Genomic DNA, 23,639 nt, shown 5'->3' with positions numbered 1-23,639 from the left:
TGACTTGCCCAACATTACGTAAACTAGTAAGTGGTAAAGCTAGGATTTAAATCTAGATTCTCTGAGTCTAAATCATTAAATTTATTAAAGTAACCTCTTAAGCTAAAAAATAACAGGTTACTTACACAGACCCCCATCTTTTGAAAACCAGGGCGTTACAAAGCTGAACGGTATGACTTTAATAAAGATAAAAAGCACGTTTTATATAAATGTGTTTATAATCTCAACAGGCAGCATACGGATTTCTCTGGTGAAAGAGATGGTTTTTGATTAGGAAACTGCTTTCACAAGCTTCAGAGTATAAGGGGAAACTCTGAGGTTTTTTCAGGAACCAACAGTGATGGGTCAACAATCTGTATGACAGAGGAATGACTTTCCCCCAAGAAGGATGGGGGACCAGAAGAGGGGAGCAGAGAAGGAAAATGAAGGAGGAACTGGAGAGATGGTATAAGCCTAGGGCACCCGTGCAGGGTGAATCAGTCAGCGAAATCTCCCAGGCGTCAGGAAGTAAAATGTTATTTCAGAAAAGAGATGTTTAGGGGCACCTGGGTGGCTCAGTGGGTTAAGCCGCTGCTTTCGGCTCAGGTCATGATCCCAGGGTCCTGGGATCGAGTCCCACATCGGGCTCTCTGCTCAGCAGGGAGCCTGCTTCCCTCTCTCTCTCTGCCTGCCTCTCTGTCTACTTGTAATCTCTGTCTGTCAAATAAACAAATAAAATCTTTAAAAAGAAAAGAAAAGAGATGTTTAGAGTGCCTCAGAGCACAGACCCTGGAGCCAGACTGCACGGGTTCGAGTCCTGAGTCTATCTGTAACTAGCCATGTGAGCTCAGTAAGGAGCTCAGACTGTCTCAGATTCTTCTCTGGTAAGGTGAGTTAACACATGTTACCTCATCAGTTGTAGCGAGCATTAACCAAGTCAGTGCATGGAAAGCACAAAGCACAGTGCCTGGTATTTAGCAGGCATTGCTTTCAATAGTGTCATGAAAAATATAAACTGGCTTATGTAGCTTGGGTGGTATAAATTAAAGAAGGGAATCAGATTCCTACAGAAGTAGGGCGGTCAAACATTAGTGCCTAAGGGCCCTGTGAGAATGTAACACCCACCCCACCACCTTCCACCCCCACCTCTCTCTACACCTCCCTCCCCCTGCCCCTGGGGATCGGCAGGAGTCTTGAGGAGGAGTGGGTTTTAGAATGCTCAAGGGCAAGTAATAGGAGTTAGGCTGACCTCGGTTAGACCTCCCAGAGACATAGCTGCTATGTGAGTTATATAAAGTGATGTAGAAAACTGACAAACTTAAATAGGGGTGGCTAGTAAATGACATTGTTAGAACCCGTCTTTAAACAAGGCTTTCACATACAAAAATAATTTAATGCTATTTCATCAACAAATATTTGCTGAATGGTGATAAAGAATATAGCTAGAAGAACTAGGACATGATCCACTTTGAAAAAGATGAAATTTAGCTAGAGAGGCAAAATGTCATTCAAATAACAAAACAAAGTAGCATAGGCAGAGTGCCAAATGGATATTAAGGAAACAAATGTATGGGAGCTCAGATAAAGGAGTGGTTGTCAAGGCTCAAGCCAGATGGAGAAGACTTTGTGAAGGGGTTAGAATCTGATTCAAACCATTCATTCATACAGCCATCACTCCTAAACATTTATTGGGCCAAACATGGTGTCAGACGCATGGGACACAAAGAAGACCAGCATGTGGTTTCAATTGTTAAGGATTCATAATTTGCTAGACCAAGCCTGACACATCCATGAAAAGGCACCATCAAGCGGCAGAAATGCCACTGAAGACCTCTGCAGGATACAGCAGGGGCATGCGACAACTAGTAGACAATTCTGCCGAGTGCGACATGGGATCGGCAAAGCCTTCCAAGGGAACTTCATGAGTTGGGTCCTCCTAGAGGAGAAAGCAACGTGAGAAATAGCATGATACATAGGAGGAACTAGGAAGAGCTCAGGGTAGCTGGCGCACAGGAGAGAGGACGGAGGAGGGAGGAGGTGGAAGAGCTCAGTGTAGGTGGTGCACAGGAGAGAGGACGGAGGAGGGAGGAGGTGGAAGAGCTCAGTGTAGCTGGTGCACAGGAGAGAGGACGGGGGAGGGAGGAGGTGGAAGAGCTCAGTGTAGCTGGTGCACAGGAGAGAGGACGGGGGAGGGAGGAGGTGGAAGAAGGAAGGAGAATATGAAGAGTGAAGAGATGAAATCATGAAAGATCTTATGGACTGTGTTAGGGAGTTTGGGCCTTTATAGGGCAACGGACTGACTTTAAGCAGGAGAAGAACATGTGTTTTTGGAGAGGTATCTTTTGGAGGCAGAGTGGAGAACGATTTGGAGAAGTGAAAAACCAGGATCAGGGGTACCTCCCAGAAGACCTAGATAAAATAAGAAAAGATAAGAAGGCTGGGAATGAGGGTTGGCTATGAAGAGGTTGAAAGCAGACTATGGATATAAGAGTTGTGAACAGGGCAGAATCACCACAGAATGGCCTTCAAGGAGATGCTCAGGAAGGTAGTGAGGGTGAGTTAGATGAGGTCAAGGTGGGCTTTCAGCTTCCAGCCAGATATCTGGGTGGATGGACCACCAATCACTGAGGGAGGCAAAGTAAAAGCAGGAGTGGGTGAATGGAGAACAACAGTGGATTCAGTTTGGGACACACTGAGGTGAAGGTACTAATGGGACATCCCATGAAACGTTCTGGAAGATAGCTGGATGTAGAGTCTAGAAGTGCATCAAGTGGGTGGAGAAAATCCTCAGCATTGAATGAAAGTTAAAGATGCAGAAATGAATGAGGTCAGGCTGAAGGAACAAGCAAAATAAACAGAGATCCCAAAGAAATGTGAGAGATGTCAGGATTCAAGAGTTAAATAGATCAAGAGGAGCTTTCACAGAAGGCTAAGAAGAAATGGCAGAAGGTAAAATGAGAAGAGAATGGTGTCCCAAGGACTAAGTTGAAAATCAGAGAGCGAGACAAACCAAGAGAGACTCTGAACTCCGGGAAATAAACAGGGTTTCACAGGGGAGGGGGTGAGGGATGGGGTAGCCAGGTGATGGGTATTAAGGAGGGCACGTGTTATGATGAGCGCTGGGTGTTACACACGACTGATGAATCATTGAACACTACATCAAAAACTAATGGTATACTATATTTTGTCTAACTGAATATAACAATTATTTTAAAAATGGGGGGAAAAAAAGATTTCAAAGACAAAAAAATAAGTAACCAGTGATAACTGCCACAGAAACACCATGTGATAAAAAGACTGAAAGGTATTTGGGCTCTAAAGGGAGGCAGGGAGCTTGTCAGGAGTTTGAAAGTGGAACAGGCAGTTTCTGGCAGAAGCTGGTTTATTCCACAGTGATATGAGGACATAAATAAACATAAACGTGTAGGGAGGGTCCAAGATGATCTCATCTGATGACCCTCTCTGTGGTCCAGTAACAGGAATCTAGAAAGCACTTTAACTACATCTCTCTATAAAGAGATCAAAAACAAAAAAATCCTTCACTACCCTCTGAATAATCTACCTCTCATATTATGTAGTTGCCTAGACAATTTCTCTAGAACGTCCCCACTGGATATGTGGTTGTAGACAAGAGCCGTTCCAAGAAAACCCACACAAATCCCTCCACCACCCACTTCCCCAACTTCCCTCAGAGCAATCTGTGTTGTAGCTTCAATATCACGAGAATTTTCATGATGTTTTGCAACTCTGCAGGATCAGTGTCTGGGACTTGTTTTCTGGTCACTGTGACATCTGCTGTGCCTGACACCTTTCCTCGTAAAGGCCCCGCTCCTGGATCTAGCGAAATTCCTGTTGTCCATTGCCTTTACTGGATTAATAAAGGAACTCTCTTAGTTTTCAGATAGATACGGCTGCTATTTGCCCTGAATAGGAAAAGTGGATTCTGAAATTTCCAGCGAGTTGCAAGCTGAGTTTCCTTCTCCAACCAAGACAAACGCAGAAAGGGCAGGTGAGCAAGCGGTGGGACTAGAAGCAAGGTGGGTGTTCTGTGGAAATTCTCCCCAGCTCTGCTCTCAGGCCCCCCTTCTCAGGGTGTTCTGCCTTTGGGAGTTGGCAGAGCCCAGGGGCACTTGGTAGGCATTTACAGGTGCCTTCTGGAAATGGTGATGATGCCTGCATGTGGAATAGATGAATGGCTGCTTTTAACTGCAAAGAAATGTTCCTTCTCTCTCCAGATCACTGAAAATTCACTCCCTCCGAGGTATCTGGTTAATAAGCACTGGGAGATTTGGGGCATCAAGTAAAGCTGTTGTTCTCAACTTCTGAAAAAAGTAAATGGGAGGGACTGTGCTGGGAGGGCTGTTCGATAGCACTGAAATCCATTACAAAGCCAAAGATGGTGGGAGGCATGTATGTATTTATTTATTTTTACGTTTAATTCTTAGGTTAGTCAAAATGTTGTTTTTATCAGTTGAAAGTAGACCTAAAATTTCCCTAAACAAATCAGAATTTCTGGTATAATGTCAGAAAGGAAGCTTCTAAGGAATGTTCTGCTTCACTGAATAATTTGTAAAGGTCTGTAGTTTCTATGGTAAATCAAATACATTTATAAGGAAAATGTGACAAGGTTGTTGGGTTGTTGGGTGGTTGTTTTTTTTTTTTTTTTTTCGGATAGTCATGAGAAGTCAAAAGCAAAAAAATATCATGTTCCTTGGTTCCTAGGACAAGTAAATAAGAGATACAAATAACCAATAATGCTCATCATGATAAAAAGATACCTGAGTCTGTGTATTTCCTCCTTCGAGCAAGGCAATGCCAAGTAAAATGCCTTCCGAAAAAATCCTGTCATTTTTGGTGTTCACTATAACATCAATGACAAGTTCAGATGCACCTTCTTTATCCAGCAGACACTGAATATCTGACATTGATATCCCCATCTTATCTGAATCTTGTCCAGAAAAGCTCCCTGTGATTAGGAAAATGGATAAAAAAAAAAAAAAACCCTTAATTTTCAGACATTATTCACACATAAGGTTTTGAAATTCTTAGACCTTAAGAATATTATTTATCCTTGGAATTTTTTCTCTTCAGCATTAAATATAATAGAATCTAGGGGATTTTTTTAAAATGTCAAAAGTTTGCAAAAACATAGCTTTCTATTCAATGTATGACACCTGTAATTAACTCCATGTGTTTTTTCTTAATAATAAATACTTCAGAAAAAGAAAACTAGCCTTATTTTTGTCCTTAATTTACATACTTATGTAAGTAAAACTTGGGTAAAACTTACGTAGTTTACTGTTTTCCAGAGTCAAAGAGCAAAATTAGATATTCAAACCAATTGTGTTTTGAATGCAAATTTTTGTACAATGGCTTTTAAGAGTATTTTTTGAGTGAATTTTTTGTTTTGTTCTATTTTCAGTAAAATGCTAGCATAACCCCAGTGTGAACACATGTGACCAGAATCTCAGAATGATGAGAAAATAACTGGTCTTACCTGCCCCTTGTGCAGATTTGCAGTAGGTCCCAGAGAGGTGTCCATTCGGACCAACTCCATAGTCTCCTTTAAAGTAGCGATTCAGGAGTATTTTTCTTAATGTGTTACCCTAATACAAAGGATAAGAAAAGGTGTTTCTTATTGTTCTTTTTTTCTAATGGAAAGGGGAAGTATCAGTACATCAAAATGCCACTTAAAATGCATTTTACCAATGATGGCGAGACGTGGAAAAATTAATTTTATACAGCATGATATTTTCTGAGACAGACATTTGCAAATGTTTCCCAAGAAAATAATAGTGATTTTGCTTCTCCCAGAAATGTCAACAAAATGTACTGGGAAAATCACAATAGGTTGTATAGGAAAATTTACGTACTATAAATTCAAGATTGCCTCAGAAGCTGAGGATCTTAGTGTTGTTAAGGGTATTTGTGATGCCCAGGGAAATAAAGATCAAAACTACAATGAGAGACCACCTCATACCAGTCAGGATGGCTAAAATTAACAAGTCAAGATTTGTTCATTATTAAGCAGTGTAAGAGGGTTTTCTTTTCTCTGCATCCTTGCCAACATTTATTGTTTCTTGACTTGTTAAGAGATAGGAAAATGGTGGATATACAGCAGATGCTCCAAAAATTACGCTTGATAGGACAGTGAATTGTACTTAAATTCCAAAAGCTTCATTCAGAAGATGATGGGTAAAAGACAGCGTATTCCTTTCTAAAACATGTAATTCAAATACTCCTAAGTCTTCAATCTTATCCTGGTTAAAAGACATTTTAAAAATACTATACTTTGCAATATTGTTGCTTGACATACATAAGAAATACAGATAACTCCAAATCTTCCATTTTATTGGTTCTTGTTATTTTAATAGATGAGAGTGATTTTAAGGTATTATTTAAAGACTGCTTTTAATAACAAAATTAACACAGCAACTACTGAGGCGTAGTCCCATCTTGCGGGTAAGGACCCCAGAGCCCAAGAGCTCAGGTAACTAGACGTGGCTCATTCAGCTAGCAGGTGGTAGAGCAAGACCCTAACTCAGGGCTCCACTGCGTCCCGCACTGCGCTCCACACCCCTGCCCAGGCACAACTGCTGCTGGCGTGGCGCCATGACACGTGGCCCTCACTGCTCTTTCTCTCATGCTGTGGTCATAATTCCCTTTCAAGCCCTGAGATTTTATCCTCAGTTGTTGTGCTGCTCTCCTCATCCTCCCTCTCCCCATCAGCAATTTTATCTGATCCCTGCTTGCACACCCCCTTCTGTGGACTGGCTGCCCAATGTCTTTGCTCCAGCTCAACCCAGCTCTCCTATGCGTCCCATCCTGTTTCCACTTAGATTGCCTTATCTTCATCTGGAGGTTCTACTGGCACCTCAAACTCAATTTTTCACAACAGAATGGTCTCCTCTACTTTTTTCAAAAAAAAGTATCTTTATCCATTCATCTATCCATGGACACTTGGTGCTTCCATATCTTGGCTATTGTAAATAATACTGTAATAAACATAGGTGTACACGTAACTTTGTTTTCATTGGGTAAATATCCACTAGTACAATTACTGGATCATATGATACTTGTTCTCTTTGTCTTGAAGTGTAATTAACAGACTGTGTTATATTAGTTTCAGGGGTACAACATAGGTGATTCAAGGATTTTATACATTACTCAGTGCTCATCAAGAGTAGTGTCCTCTTCATCCCCTTCAGCTGTTTCACCCGCCTCCCCAGCCACCTTCCCTCCGCAACAACAAGTTTGCTCTCTGTATTTAAGGGTCTGTTTCTTTGTTTGTCTCTGTTTTCCTTTGTTTGTTCATTTGTTTTGTTTCTTAAATTCCAGATATGTGTCTTTCTCTGACTTATTTCATTTAGCATTACACTCTCTAGATCCATCCATGTTGTTCAAATGGCATGATCTCATTCTATTTTGTGATTTAGTAATATTTCATTGTATATATAAATACCACATCTTCTTTATCCATTCATCTATCCATGGACACTTGGTGCTTCCATATCTTGGCTATTGTAAATAATACTGTAATAAACATAGGGGTACACGTAAATTTGTTTTCATTGGGTAAATATCCACTAGTACAATTACTGGATCATATGATACTTTTCCTTTTATCTTTTCAGGAACCTCCATACTGCTTTCCACAGGGACTACACCCATTTGCATTCCTACCAACAGTGCACAAGAATTCCTTTTTCTCCACATACTTGCCAACACTTATTGTTTCTTGTGCTTATGATTTTAGCCATTCTGACAGTGTAAAGTGATATCTCATTGTGGTTTGAATTTGCATTTCTCTGATGAGTAGTGCAATCTACAGATTTAATGCAATTCCTATCAAAATACCAACATTTTTTTTTCACAGAACTAAAACAAATAATCCTAAAATTTGCATAGAACCACAAGAGACCCCAAATAGCAAAAGCAATCTTGAGAAAGGAGAACAGAGCTGGAGGTATCATACTCTCCGATTTCAAGGTATACTACAAAGCTGTAGTAATCAAAACAGTATGGTACTGGCCTCAAAACAGACACATAGGTCAACAGAAGAGGATTGAGACTCCAGAAATGAAACCACACTTATACAGTCAATTAATCTATGACAAAGGAGGCAAGAATATGCAATGAACAAAGGACAGTTTCTTCAACAAATGGTGTTGAGAAAACTGAACAGCTACATGCAAAAGAATGAAATCGGACCACTCATACTATACACAAAAATAAACTCAAAACACATTAAAGATCTAAATGTGAGACCTGAAACCATAACACTCCTAGAAAAAAAATAGGCAGTAATTCCTTTGATATTAGCCATATAAACATTTTTCTAGATACATCTCCTCAGGCAAGAGAAAAAAAAAAGTGAAATCACCTATCGGAACTATTGCGGAAGAAAAGGCTCTTGTACAGCAAAGGAAACCACCAACAAAACAAAAAGGCAAACCACTGATTGGGAGAGGATATTTGCAAATGATATATCCAACTAAGGGTTAATATCCAAACTTAAGAAAGAACTTACACAACTCAACATCAAAACAAACGAACAAACAAACCAATCAAAAAATGGGCAGAGGACCTAAATAGACAGTTTTCCAAAGAAGACATACAGATGGCCAACAGACACATGAAAAGATGCTCAACATCACTGAGAGGGCTCATCTACTACTCCCTCATCTTGACAATGATTTCTGAAATCCTACTTATTCTATCTTTTCAACTGTAGCTTCATATAGTGTCTTCACACAGATTTTTTTAAAAAGATTTTATTTATTTATTTGAGAGAGAGACAGTGAGAGAGACCATGAGAGAAGAGAAGGTCAGAGGGAAAAGCAGACTCCCCATGGAGCTGGGAGCCCCATGTGGGACTTGCTAAAGGCAGTTGCTTAACCAACCCAGGTGCCCTCTTCACACAAATTTTAACCAAACAGAACAATGTGATGATCTCTCAACCACAGTTTTCTATCTTTCTGCTTTGCTCACATATCCTATTCTCTGCCTGAAAAGCTTTCCTTCTGTTTTACTTATGGACACGTCCTATCCCCCCATCTTTATTCTACATATATTCATGAGATACTCACTGTGTCTTAGGCACTATTCTAAGTGAATAAGATATAACTTGCCCCTCAAAGTGTTAACGATAAAGTCACTTCCATAATAGGCACATATATATGGCGCTAGGGAAGCACATAAAAGAAAACAGTTGACTTTGAAGAGGCTTTACATGTGTATCTCCCCTACTAACCATATGATCATCAGAGCAAAGCTGTCCTATACACAACAAATATGCCCTAAATGTCACAGTGCCAAGAATTGAAATAGATACTTAGAGTGTCTGGGGCTCTTATCCTTATAGTGACTTCAATTTACTGATGATTAAGTTTTTAGAACATAGACAGTTAGTATTACTCCCTACTTCCTGTATTCTTCTTTCAAGACATTTTCATATAGTGCTATAGTGAGTGAAAGTAATGACCAGTCTTGGAAGAAATAGAAAATCTAGAGAATACATAAGAAAAAAAGTATCTCTCTTTTTCTTTTTTCTTTTAAGAGTAAGCTTTTTGAGTTGAATTATTTTCATCAAGGCAAAAATGATCCTGCCAAATGGGGAGGGAAAACAAAATAAAACATTTCTTTGAAGTCAAATGGGCTTTTGCTTTGGATCTTATTATAGCTCTAAGAGATGCTCTAAGAGAACTTTTAGTACCACAAACTACAGAGTTGAAGTTGTAAGTTGGGGGGAGAAATTTGAGAATATTTTCACTTAAGTAGTAAATTTCTATAACGGGTAGCTCAGTTTGTTCTACTAATCATGCTTCTCATCTCTACAGACCAATGTATTGCTTCTCATTCGAACCCTGTAAGACACAATTTGCCCAGCTACAATAAAGCTGAAAAACATGAAAAAAATCCAGGTCTGTTTTTCTTAAAATTGCACAAGTCCATGTTACCATCTAGAAGAGAACCTACTGTGAGCAGAACCCTGGGTCCTTGCCAACTAGCTCCCTTTTCATACTATATAAGGGAGTCTTTTAACCAGATTTCTCTAAGGACCCAACCAAGAGATAAAAACAATAGTGTGTCTTTTTTAAAAAGGAGAAGGATAAATAGAGAGCTGCATTTTATCCTTTGTTTTTAAAAATGCCTGCCCTATAAGGGGCATTTATATTGCTGGAAAAATAAAGCTGTTCAAAACCAACCATAGAGTAGAAGAGTGTCACATCAAATTAAAATAAGCATCAAATTTGCTATTATTTCTAAATTTTCTTTGGACAGATAAAATAAAATCACAGGTGTTTATCAGATTTATAAACATCAAAATCAAACGAGAAATTTAATTTTTTAAAAATTATTTTTCTTACCCAATTCCAGCTTTGCCAGAAGCATATATTTTCTAACTCTGTAATATGAAGAATGCCATAGAAAGAAGGAAGGATTTCTTCTATCCCTGTTCTTAACTCTGGAGCCACCCTGCCTGGGTTCCAATCCCCTTTATGCCCTATAGTAACTGGGGGATCTCAAGCAAATTACTCCACCACCCTGGGACTCAGTTCCACAACTGTCAAACGAAGTAGTCATTACACCCATCCTTCTTGGATTTCTGTGATCATTAAATAGGTAAAAATATGTAAAGCACTTAGAACAGTTCCCAGCACATAGTAGGTGCTACATTAAGTTGTGCAGAGTTGATGCTATTGCTGCTAGTATTAATATTATCCAGGTGACACAACAGTGGATAGTTTACAAAGTACTTTTATACACACTTTCTCACTTCTACATTTTTATTTATTTATTTATTTATTTATTTATTTATTTATTTGACAGACAGAGATCACAAGGAGGCAGAGAGGCGGGCAGAGAGAGAGGGGGAAGCAGGCTCCCTGCTGAGCAGAGAGCCCAATGCGGGGCTCAATCCCGGGACCCTGAGATCATGACCTGAGCTGAAGGCAGAGGTTTAACCCACTGAGCCACCCAGGAGCCCCTCATTTTATACCAAACATAAGTGAACATTTATTCCCACAAAAGTGGAAGTATTTCTATATACATACACTAAGAAAATGGCAAAAAAATTATAAATGATAAACTACCTGAAAATCCTAATTTGTCCACTATTAATCAATCCTTGGAATTATATCCTTGTGAGCTAATATGTGTACACTTCACTACATAAAATGGACCTTACAACTCCAACTAAAGTGGATGAATTCTACTGTGCTTCAAACTCCATAATTTCCAACAAAGACAAACTTCAGCACTAAAAATGAACAAAGAATAGGTACAGATGCAACAAGATTCTACTGACCATCTTAGTTATGCACTTAATACTGGAAAACTTCAGCTATTGCTCCATGGCAAGTTTAGCAGAAATGATTGCTTTTGTCAAATACTGAGTTCTGACTTGAGGGATTGAGGCAAGTGCTGTGTTCCAATTTGTCTTGGGACAGCCTCAGTGGCTGGTACTATCTGTAATGGGTTATAGGGGCAATAATTCAGAGGCAAGTCATTTCCACTAATTCCTTTAACTCCAGTAAATTAATGGTGGAATCACTGGAAGAAATTCTTGTGCCAGGATGTAAATAATCGTCTTGGAGCTAACATTGTCAAGGCAGAAATGTGGGAAAGAACTAAAAGTACATTTGTAAAGCCAGCTTGAAAAGAATTCTACAACACTGAGAAGTTTGACTTCTATGCTCACTCTTTAATTCCAAAATGAATTCCGGACTGGGCTTCCCATGGAAGGTGTCCTTGCTGGATTAGGCCAACTAGCAAGAAATGTCCTTTCCAGTCTTTTCAATATCAGAGTCAATTCCAGGCCACAAGACACAGCTTTTAGCCAATGTCTTCATGTGAACACATCCCAGATGTGCTAAATGTAATGGAGCCAAGATAACTAACAACCACCTTCCTTCTGAAGTTACAACAAAACATCTCCATAAAAAGACATCTTCTGTGGCCAGGGCAGTCATGCTGACAGTTTGTGAGTATCTGGGAGGACCATTTTTTTTCCTGGCCACTTCCTGTTGCACCAACTCCAATGTATCAAAAATCAAGCTTAGAAATTATTGCTTTCCATGGACAGAAAGAATAACAAAAATTTATTAGTCTTAGAAAGGACTAAAGATTCTCTGATTTTTGAGAAAGCACAACCCTGTTTGCCTTAATAGGAATTAATAGCATTAAGAGTGAAAAGTTCAAGGATGTGATATTTGAGGTACTGATTCCACATTTCTTCCCTTTCCCTTGGAAAAATGACACAATAAAGTAATATTTTTTTCCACTGTATAATGATAATATTTTTTCCACTGTATAATATATAATGAAGACACCATCAAAATATGACAACCACAACGAGAATCCTAAAAAAACCTGAGTCCTCAAATGGAAATTCAAAAGGTAATGAAAACTGCAACCTGGAGATGCTTAATTTAGGGTTTCCCCTCAAAAACTAATACTCAGATACTAATCAGTGTGGATAAGATCTGTATGGAGGCTATGGTGTGTACCTGTTGTCCCCACATAGTCTCATTTTAACATAAACTTGGTTTAGCCTAATTGGTGTTTCCCTAACCTTTTTGTTTAATGATAGCATGTCTGCTTAGATATCTTTTCCTCATTTGAATCCCCAGGGATAAATTACGTTTTTAATTTCAAATAAATTATTGCAACAGCTGTATCCTAAATGGGATTATATTAAGCCCATCATTATAATCGACAACATCTTCAAGGGACTCCTTTGGGAAAATGTGGCCAATGTCCTATAATCTAGTGATCTAATGGTTCGAATTCCTTAGTCACTAACTCCAAGGAGTGAAAGCCAGTTCCTTCTCCTGATACTTTTTCCCAGCTTTCATAAGATGAAAACCACGAACTTTAATAGGAGTAGTTATTATATACATTCACAAGATGCTCTTCATCAATATAACAACACAATTATTATAATCCTGAAAAACATATGGATGTCTCAACAATTCTAGTAAAGGGGCTTATAAAAAAAAAAAAGACCATGGAAAATGTTAAAATAAATGATTCCTACACAACTGTGACAATCTACTTCTATCTTCCTTCTTTCCTTCCCTTTTTTCATGTTCATTGTAAAGACATACTACATTTCTACCACATGTCAGGAACTGGGAATGGGAGAGCAAAAAACAATTCTGCAGCATATGCTAAAAGAATTTCCAAATATGTAGAGTTGAGACACATGGCAGTGTTTCTCAATATAAATAATCCTCACCAGATCATTTGATTCCACTTGTGAAATTTAAACATTTAAACAGTACATGATACTTAAAAATTTGATGATGATGCTGGAGATAAAAATGACTTCAGCTATCACTCCAGGTTTACCAAATGTCCTAGCCTCTAGACAAACAGGGTTGCTGTGTTAGGGGATGACTCTGTACCCCATAACTAGTGAGGAGTAAAAGAAACAATTTCTTCTCTTTGGGGTATAATAAAAGACTCTCAGTATGTGATTTAGAAGAAGTATCCTGACTGATATCAAACTCAACAGACTCAAATATCTCAATGGTTTCAATACAGGGTCTGCTGAAATTGAGGGGTTGAGACTTTATGCAATCCCTCCCCCTAGTACTGAAGAATGGATTTTTTTCTGCTTCTGATTGCTTAGTTCTCTAACTAAGCAGTATTTATCTGATCTGCAGAACATGAAGAGTTGAAAAAAGAGTAAATAAGAATGAAAGAAACAGACAAACTTGGGATAGCATTTCCCTATTGAAACACCACTACTGGAGTCGCACATCGTAAATCACTACCTCATCAAATCATGCTCAAATGGCAGTGTACACAACCACCAAGGTTAAACCCATAATCCCCTGGTACATAGTGTAGAAACCTACTGAGTGCTATTTGTTACTGAACAGATTAGGAATCAATACGCTGCAATGCAAACATGTGCTCTCACACCAAAGGTGGGGGGAGGATGGAATTTCAAGGGGTCATTTCAAAGCTTCTGCAAAGAGTGTGTCCCTGAGGGATGGTATGGTGATGCATGTAGTTCAGTAATAGACTCAGCCTACCGGAGGCTCCAGAGAAAATGAGAGGATAAAGCAGGAGTGGGAGAAGACGGGAATAAAGGAAAGAACCAACTTCGATCTGAATAACAAATGAAGGGCAATGGGAGAGGTTGCCTCCTGGATGATGGGAAAAGTCCTATCTACCTTGTAGTCTCCAGTCCTCACATGCTGCGATTACCATTACATCTCCACAACCATTTAGTAAAGGTCGATATACAGGTCCCACTTCACAAGATGATGTAACAAGAGGTAAGAAACAATACATGAAAAGAGGTAATATCTGCACTCATCAGCCTTGTGTACACCTTCCTCTTTCTCTGCAGTCTCACGTTCTAAGTGCAGTCTGTCAGCTCAACCTGTGAACTACTGACCAGAACCAAGAGAGTGCTGGTCCACAGGTCAGTGAGAGGAACACGTGACCTTGAAGTTTTCAAGGGAACTACACTGTAGAGAACCTCCGCATAGCCACAAACACAGTGAGAGAGAGGATGGGCAGCAGACCTCATCCCTCTTCCCATATACTAGAAAGAAATTGTCTTTAAAACGGTGGGAGAAAACTAACACTTGCATTACTTATAATCAATGCAAATATTCTGACCAAAGAAATATAAAGCCAAATTTTAATAAATTCAGAACATATTTAGAAGATCCTTAGATCGGGGAGAAATATTTATGGAGTTGATGAAATCATGAGGAGCTCTGCCTAGCACAATTTCAAAGCAAGTTCTTAAGAGTTAAAATGAGATAATATCTATGCACAGTTTAACACATAATTAATGTAATTTATGAAACTCCAGGCATGGAAAGCCTGTGTACTTAGTATAAAAGATAATGTCTCGGAGACCAATGTAACTGGTTTGGATCTAGGTGCTGCCATGGCTTTGTGATCTCAAGAATTTTATTTAACTGCCTTGAGACTCAATTTCCCCATCTGTGAACAATCAAATCCTCACCACAGGGCTACTTTAAGGATTATAGATTATATCCAAAAAGCTTTAGTCTATAATAAGTACTAAATAAACAGTTACTGTAATTTTTTTTAAACATTTATAGGAAAATAACACTTGTCCAACTCACAGCAGGTACAGGACATTGCAATGCTCAGGGTCATGAAGACAGAGCTTAACCCACTCACATCAATATCCAGCTCTGAACTTCTACAATTTTTTAAGAGAAGGAAAATGAAAGCAGCATTAATTCTGTAGAAGATTGCTTTGAAGCCACTTTGATCAGCAGGCTGTTTTCATAAAAACAACACCGATACATGCATATGTTTCAACCATCCCTATGTATGCACAGCACACAGAATTCATCAGAAGCCAATTTAGGGCAACTTGTCTTAAGGCAGTGTCAGTAGGAAAACCAATGGCACATGTTCCTAATATTTTTAACATAAAAAATATAAGAAGATATTAAATACAATTACAAAATTATCATGCAATGATTGTTCATCAGGAGAGCGTTAACTAATCTCCTTATATTCACGTGGTGCCCCTCTGATTCATTTTTCACTCAGTATTCACAGGGATATGAAACAACAGAGAACTAGAATTCAGAATATCTGAATATAGAAAGAATGCTTACAAATCAATGAAAAAAAAACATCCTGGTAGAAAAGTGGACAAGGATTGAGCTGGCATTTTATATAGGAAACACATCCAACCAATAAATATGAAAAATTCTAGACCTTTTTTAGCAATTAGGGAAATACAAGGTAAGACTATAACAGGATACCATTTTATACCCACCAGATTGGCAAAAATTAAGAAGTCTTAAAAAACCTAGTGCCGGAATGGATGTGGGTCAGTTGTGGGAATGAAAATCAGTACAACCACTCTGGAAAACATATGTTCCCACCCCATAATCCCATTTCCAGGGAGACATGTGCCCCCAAGAGACACATATTACCACCATACTTCAGACATTCATATTAGCTTCAATAGCAAAAACAACAACAACACAAAAACAAAACAAACAAAAAAACTTGAAATGAATCCAAATACCCACTGACAGGAAAATGGATCAATAAATTGTGGAGTATTCCCACAGCAGAATATTATACGATGCAGACACAAATGAACTAGAGCCTCACAGCAACACACGGCTTTGATGAATCTTAGAAGCATAATGTTGAGAGAGAGGAAAAAAGCAAGTCCTAGAAGACACCACACTTTAATATCTAGTGTGATATTAAAAATACGAGCTACCATTTGTCTCTGGAAAGGAGGCCAGAGCACATGGGTAATTTTTCATTCTTCACTTGGCTGCAGGGTTCATAGGTCATAATAATACAATGCTTTACAGTAAAAAATGATGTACATATTATTTCATATGAATTCAACATTCTATTAAAAGAAAATACTCATGAAATATTAAACATCAAAATGGTGGTGGCTTCCTACATTTGATATTCTGTTGCTTTTCACCCCTCTGAATATTGACCACGATCCATTGCATGGCTTAGGTGAGGATCCAGAATCCAGCACCCATGTATCTTGAACCATTATCATCATCATTGGCTCTCTCAGCCAATCCAGGTCTTCCTCCTGCCACCCAAGCCTTTTAGTGGTTCACCATGTTCCCTTCTGCCTCAGGACATTAGTGGATGATGTTCCCGTAATACCAGTACTTCCGGCTTTGCTTAGTACTTCCAGTTTCCTGCTCAACTTTTAGGTCTCAGCTCCACCATGTCAGAGTTATCCTCTTCAACTTCGCCAAGTCGGTTCCCATTCAACCCTCTCATAACACCATATGCCTCACCATGTGGTTCAGTTTTATATTTATTTATATCAATCTTTGAATGATCTCAGTATCCTTCTACCAGACTATAAGCACTACAAGGACAGGGAGTGCTTTTTTTTTTCTTTTTCCCTTTTTGGTTGGTCATTGACTCCAACATCTACGCAAACCTTGACTCATCAACTACTCAATAAATATTTTTGAGTGAATGAATGAATCCATGATTCTGCAACAGAGATCACTACATTTACCAACAAAATTTGATTCTGAGTGTCATCTACTTAAAGACTGTGATATATATTATATATCATGGCTTATAACTTTGGCAAATATTTGGATGTATTCAATGTTACCTGCATATTAAATAATTTTAGTATACAAGCTCATTAACTATGGTTTTCTGGCTGAAAGAAAGAAGTTGTGCTGGAATCCAGTAAGCAAATTTAAAAACACTTAAAAGTAAAGACAAACAATTGCAACATTCTGAAAAGTCAGAGTATAAAATATTAATTCATGATTAAAGATATGACCTAATGCAGAAGAATTCAATAATACTTAAAAAGTCTAGTCCAAGGCCTTTCCTTGTTATGTCTATTGTAATGGGAATTTTTATGCTTTATTGATAAATATAGAAACCACTTGCTGCTGCACATCCATACCAGGATCTGACTTAGCCACATAATTTCTACTATTATGTGGAGATGTCATTTAAAATTTTTTTAATGATTTTATTTATTTATTTGAGAGAGAGAGAGAGAGAGAGCATGAGAGGAGAGAGATCAGCGGGAGAAGCCGAAGCCGAAGGCAGTCGCTTAACCAACTGAGACACCTGGGCGCCCTAGGAGATGTCATTTAAAAAGATACAAAGCCACTGTTGTCTTTTTAAGATATTATGTTTGAGCCTGTCATAATTTTTAATACAAGAAAAAATTAAAGATAATTGTATTTTATCTCATTTTTCCTTCATAAAATGAAAATCATTTCCTTTCTTTAGTGTTTGCTGTTGACATTAAAAAATTATGTAGACATAATTTTGATCAATTCCTGCATCAAACTGTCCATAAGATGATTCATTTTGCCCAATTTAATATAAGCTATTATCTGCCCTCACAAGCTCCTAATTGTGTCCCATGTTAATCATAATTTTCAAGGAATTTCACAGTAAAAAACTATGAGACAGCGATTAAGAGCCAGTGGAAACTAGGAGTTCCTTAAATATTCATCAACATTCCAAAGTACCAATACAATTATTACCTCCCAAAAAAGAGGAATGAATTCAAACAAACCTAAAGATGCCTGAGGTGATTAAAGGCCAAATGCCCACCTCTGGAGCAGGCTTTTTCAGAACGTCTCTGAGTAGACTTATTACAGTCCTTTGAACCTGATTTTGAAGATCACTTTGATTCCTTCTGGCATACACCACAGCATATATTTCACTACCTTATATACCTAGAACCTAACTGGAACCCAGGACACTAAAAAAGTAACCTGTTATTTTTTATAATGTGCTAATAAGCACATTTGTTGTTATGAAAGCTTCTTGGTAATATTGAGGTGCTAGACATCTGCATTACAAACACAATTTTCACAGGCTTATGAATTACCTGTTGATGCTGCTTCTTAAAGAAACAACACAGAACATTCTCAGGCTGAAAAGAAAGCTTACAAAGAAATCATTTCAGGGAAGCCTAAGTTGCTGATCTCATACCCCTAAACTAATAACTACCTCTTTCTTCTTTTCCTCTGTGTGTGTGTATGTGTAATACATCATTTTTATACTCCTGGTTATTAATGCCTATTTGTAAAAGGTATTTATCAAGTCTTGAGGTGTTAAACATCTTGCTTTTACTCCTGGGGGTATTGGTAAGCATAGATGACTGGATTGTCTCCAAGGGAAAAGAAGAAGAAGAAGGAGACAGAGAGGGAAGGGAGCGAGAGGAGGGGGAGGTGAAGGGAAGGGGAGGGGGGGAGGGGGGGGGGGGGGGAGGAGAAGGAAAAGAAGGAGGAGGAGGTGGAGGAGGTGAAGTTGTTCACATCACACCTCCTTCTCTATTAAATTTCAATGATTCCAACACACATCGTAACATTGTAACATTGTAACAATGTTGTAACACACATTGTAACATTTCTGAATACAGGTCACTCCAAAATCAATAATGTGTTATCGCTCAATTAGCAGTGTTCTTTTTCTTTCTAGTAATATAACAGATGGCATATTAGAATTGATGAGATATATTATATTGAATGAATTTAATCTGGCATTGTAAACTGATAAAGGTTCGGAGCACGGGGCATCACTATCATATCTATTTCTCAGCAAGAGGAAATTCTGGCAGAAATTTGAGGAATGAATCTTTTTTTTTTTTTTTAAAGATTTTATTTATTTATTTGACAGAGAGAGATTACAAGTAGGCAGAGAGGCAGGCAGAGAGAGAGAGGAGGAAGCAGGCTCCCTGCTGAGCAGAGAGCCCGATTCGGGACTCAATCCCAGGACCCTGGGATCATGACCTGAGCCGAAGGCAGCGGCTTAACCCACTGAGCCACCCAGGCGCCCCTGGGGAATGAATCTTATATCCAAACTATTTGTTTTTAGTGTTTGTCCTTTGTCATTGCTACATGTTTTATATGACATTTCAGTTCACCACCAACTCAAGTTTTGATCTCACATGGTGAGTTGGGTCTGCATTAGATTTAGTAAAGAAAATGATATTATAGATAGAGATAAGAGGCATATTTACTTACAAATTAAGAGCAATGGATAAGTAAATAAGTAATAGGGATGCATTTAGTTAACTTATAAGCATGAATGATAAATTGCTCTCCTTAAAAAAAAAAAAAATAGCACCTTGATATCATTTCCCACCTGTAAGGATGGCTAAGATAAAAAAGAGAGACAATAATAAGTTTGTGGATGTGGAAAAATTGGGACCCTTACACATTGCTGTTGGAGATATAAAATGGTAGAATCACTTTGGAAAGCTGTTTTGCACTCCCTAAAAATTAAATAGTCATCATATGACCTACCAATTCTACTCCTAGGGATACACAAAAAAGAAACAAAAATATATGTCCACATAAAGACTTCTACATGAATGTTAACAGCAGCAGCATTCATAGTAGCTAAAAAGTAGAAACAACCCAAATATCCATCCAATGATAAATGACTAAATAAAATGTGGTATATCCATACAATGGAATATTATTTAGCAATAAAAAGGGAATGGAGTACTGAAACATGTTATAACACGGAAGGGCCTTGAAAATATTATGCTCAGTGGAAGAAACCAGTTATAAAAGGCAACCTATTTTATCACTGCATTTATATGAGATGTCTGGAAGAGGCAAATCCATTGACACAGAAAGTAGATTAGTGGTGGCAAGGAGTCAGTGGTGGAAGAATGGGCAGCGACTGCCAGTGGGTATGGGGTTTCTCTCTGGGGTAACGAAAATGTTCCAAAATTAGACAGTGAGCACTGTTAGCAAATCTGTGACTATACTGAAAACCACTGAACTGTAGACTTTAGCAGGGTGTGTGAATATTGTATGGTGTATTAATATCTCAATAAAGCTATTAGAGAAATGGAAAATAAATCCATTAGATTGGTAGAGGAAATGCACGCCTTATATAATTTCAAAAAACATATTTTAAAGAAAATTATGTCATTTCTGTCCAAATTCTTACTGAGCAGCTGAGAGACATCAACACTATTTGCCACAAAGTCCCTGCCTTTAAGTACATCTGTGCAACAGATGTACCACAATGGCATATGTTTTGAATGTTACATCTGTTAGTATAATGCAGAGGCTCAAACTGCTAATTAAATATGAAAATGTATGTATCAATTAGAAGCCAATTTCTTGTTAAAACTGCCTAATGGCTAAGGCGCAGTAAATTGAGCTTGTACCTAGGACTGTTTGTGTCTCTTGACCTGTGTGGGAAGGCAGTCCAGTGCACTGAAGATAGGCTAGACAGTTTCCATGGATACCTCACATTACTTAAGGTGTAGAAACTAAAAATTATAAATAACTTCACAAAAATTATGCTTCAAAAATATATTAGTAAAAAAATACCAATCTTCCCAGAGGAAGATGCGAGAATTTATTTTGCTGATAAATGGATAAGGGTTTGTCGTTGTTGTTGCTATTGTTTTTGAGGGGAGAGGGAGGCAAAATTTTTCAAAGGCTCGTTTTTGAGTTCCTTTACAATTCATAGGAGAGGGACAGACATATTCAAAGCGCTTCTGTCATCATAAAGTTTACAGCAAACCTCGAGAGTTTTAAAGATTTTTAGCTTTTATATAGGAACCAACTAGATTGAATTACTCCAGCTGAGTTTAATTGATCGAGCCACTGCACACTAATATGCTGATCTTTCCAAATAAATGTACACTGTAATTACAACCAGGTTACTCCACCCACCATCCTTTTGCTCCTTCCCATGAAATAAGATTGCATGTCTTCCAGATGTAGCATAAAAGCCACAGTGTTATTCATGAACCATGGTGGAATCAGACAAAATAAAGCATTATAAACACACTTCTTTTCTTCCATAAGAAAAGAAGACATTCTCATACCACTTTGTGGAGAAGACCTGACCACACACCTTTAACAGGTTAGAGAAGGAAGACTGAGAAAGTCAGAGCCGTAGCTTTTTCCATGTCCCCAGATCACTTCCACTATTAGGCAATCAAGTTGGGATTTATTCCCAGAACCCAAGAGATAATCAGCATGCATGGAAATGTAGCTGTTTTCTTTGGACCACTTAGTCTAATCATTACATGAGCTCCAACATGAATGAGGGAAAAGGACACAACTTGTTTTAACAAAGGAGACAAATGAATCAGTAAGTTTTCATCCAATTAAACCAATATTTGACTATGGACAAGGACAATTTCACAATCTCATTTGATGCTCATAGCAAACTAATATGACAACTGCATTATTCCATTCCCAAATATTTTTGAAAAGTGTGTATTTGTTTTAATTAAATGTTAAAATACTGACAATTTTTTGAAAAATTAGAAAATGATCATTGAAAGTATTGGGGGCAGGAACTGGTAGTAGAAGAACACAAAAAAGAACTCTACCAAGAAAAATATGCATATTGAGTAGAACTCCGCTTTAATCAATTTTCTTTACTGTTATCAACCCTCTTCCTCTACCTCTTATTCATTACCATCTTGAATCACTCACTTTCTTCCTGTTTTCCCAGTCTCTTTTCACCTGAACTGTAACCAAATCCTACTCTGCTGACCCTTGTGGCTTCCAGGTATCCAGTTTTTTTTTTTATATAATTTTTTTAATTTTTTATAAACATATATTTTTATCCCCAGGGGTACAGGTCTGAGAATCACCAGGTTTACACACTTCACAGCACTTACCAAAACACATACCCTCCCCAGGTATCCAGTTTTTTAAGGGTGGAAGAGATCTCTACTAGCATCACTCGTGGTACAGTGGTCTTGGAACACATGCTGCCTTGACTGGGCACCACAGCATGACTTCTCCTGTCTTCACCAACAAAGCCCCCTCCTCCAAGTCTCAGCTTCAGTGTCACATTCCTGGGAAAAATCATCTTCTGCGTACGCCTGTCCTAGCCTCCAGATACACCCTCTTATGGCACTCAGGATTTCTGTCTCAGAACAATTAAGTAATGGGAATAAATTAATCAACCCCTGTCCAACTATTTGGTTGGTACCTGACTTTCTCACTACACTCACCATGCTTTGGGGGTATAATAGATTGCTCATTGACATATCTCCAGGATATAGCAGACATTCAATAATTTATTAGAAGTATATACTGTCTCCTGCATTTCCTTATTTCCAAATACCTCTGATTTCTGTCATCTTCATGACTTTTCTTAGACTCAGATGCTTGTATTCAAAATCACCTAAAAAGTCATACTATAAAATAAATACTATTCATCCTACCTTGACCTCCTTTGGGCAGAAAGTCATCCCCGGGAAGCACTTTTGGGACCAATGTATAAACATATGTGTGTCCATGTTTGGGACACGTGTGGGACCAGTGTACCAAGAACTGGACACTGGGAGGGTGGAAGGGAATTTCTGTACGGCCGCTCTAGCTGAAAATGAAGTCTGGAAGACTAAGCCCTCTCTGTCTTCCTCTTTAACCCTTCCGCCTGCCTCAGTTCCTCCAGCGCTGACCTCCTCGATGCCTTTCCACGTAGCCTCACCATTCCTGGCCCCAAAATCTGCTTTGCAGTTTCTGTCACCTGGAACAACCTCCTGGTACCACTCGGCCTCAGCTACTCTTTTCAACTCATTTCAAACCTCGACTGAAAACATCCTTCTGCCCTCGTTTTACTTCTTGATGAGTGGAGGAGGGAATCAATTAGTCACTCGAAAGCATGTGAACGAACACTTTACAGGGAGACCCTCTGCAGCATCAGGAAGAATGGGGTACTGCATTTATGCCCAGGGGATTTCTCAAGTTGGTGAAAGCCGTTTCCATCCTACATTTCAAAAAGCCTCTGCTTAAGTAAGAATTAAGATTCATTAGGACATTGCCATGATGCTAACACTGGAGTTCCATGAAGAGAGAATATTACTATAGTTGTTCCCTGCGGACAACATACCGTTCATGGAAAACACCCATTGTTAAAGATACCAGCAGGGAGTCCCGACCTGTAACTTGTCAAGAACAACCCAAGACAGTAAAGGAATCACCCCCTGGTTTATTGCTAGAGGAGGTAGAGGCCGGCCAGCTGCTCATCACATCCTCTCCGTCTGCACCCAACGAGGCTGCATGACCCCATCTTCTGCGCAGTCAGGTGGGGCCACAGGATGAGTGACGGAGGCTACAGCATGGTTGGAGTCGAGGATCAAACCAGGCCCTGACTTGTGTCTCCCT

General features: G+C 38.7%; 1 protein-coding gene across 3 annotated transcripts in view; it reads right to left on the bottom strand.

Annotated features, from left to right (window-relative positions):
• ITPR2 (inositol 1,4,5-trisphosphate receptor type 2) overlaps positions 1-23,639 on the bottom strand; it is a 496,325-nt gene that overhangs the window by 156,001 nt on the left and 316,685 nt on the right. For all 3 annotated transcript variants that reach the window (XM_059402747.1, XM_059402745.1, XM_059402746.1), the window contains exons 38-39: positions 5,477-5,585; positions 4,758-4,945 (exon numbers count right to left, since the gene is read on the bottom strand). In XM_059402747.1, the coding sequence (XP_059258730.1) occupies positions 4,758-4,945; positions 5,477-5,585 (297 nt within the window). The remainder of the gene's footprint in view (positions 1-4,757; positions 4,946-5,476; positions 5,586-23,639) is intronic.

Source organism: Mustela nigripes, chromosome 6 (assembly GCF_022355385.1).
Source record: "Mustela nigripes isolate SB6536 chromosome 6, MUSNIG.SB6536, whole genome shotgun sequence".
Lineage (NCBI taxonomy): Eukaryota > Metazoa > Chordata > Mammalia > Carnivora > Mustelidae > Mustela > Mustela nigripes.
Note: the sequence above shows the minus strand (reverse complement) of the source record. Positions and strands in the feature narration are given on the sequence as shown.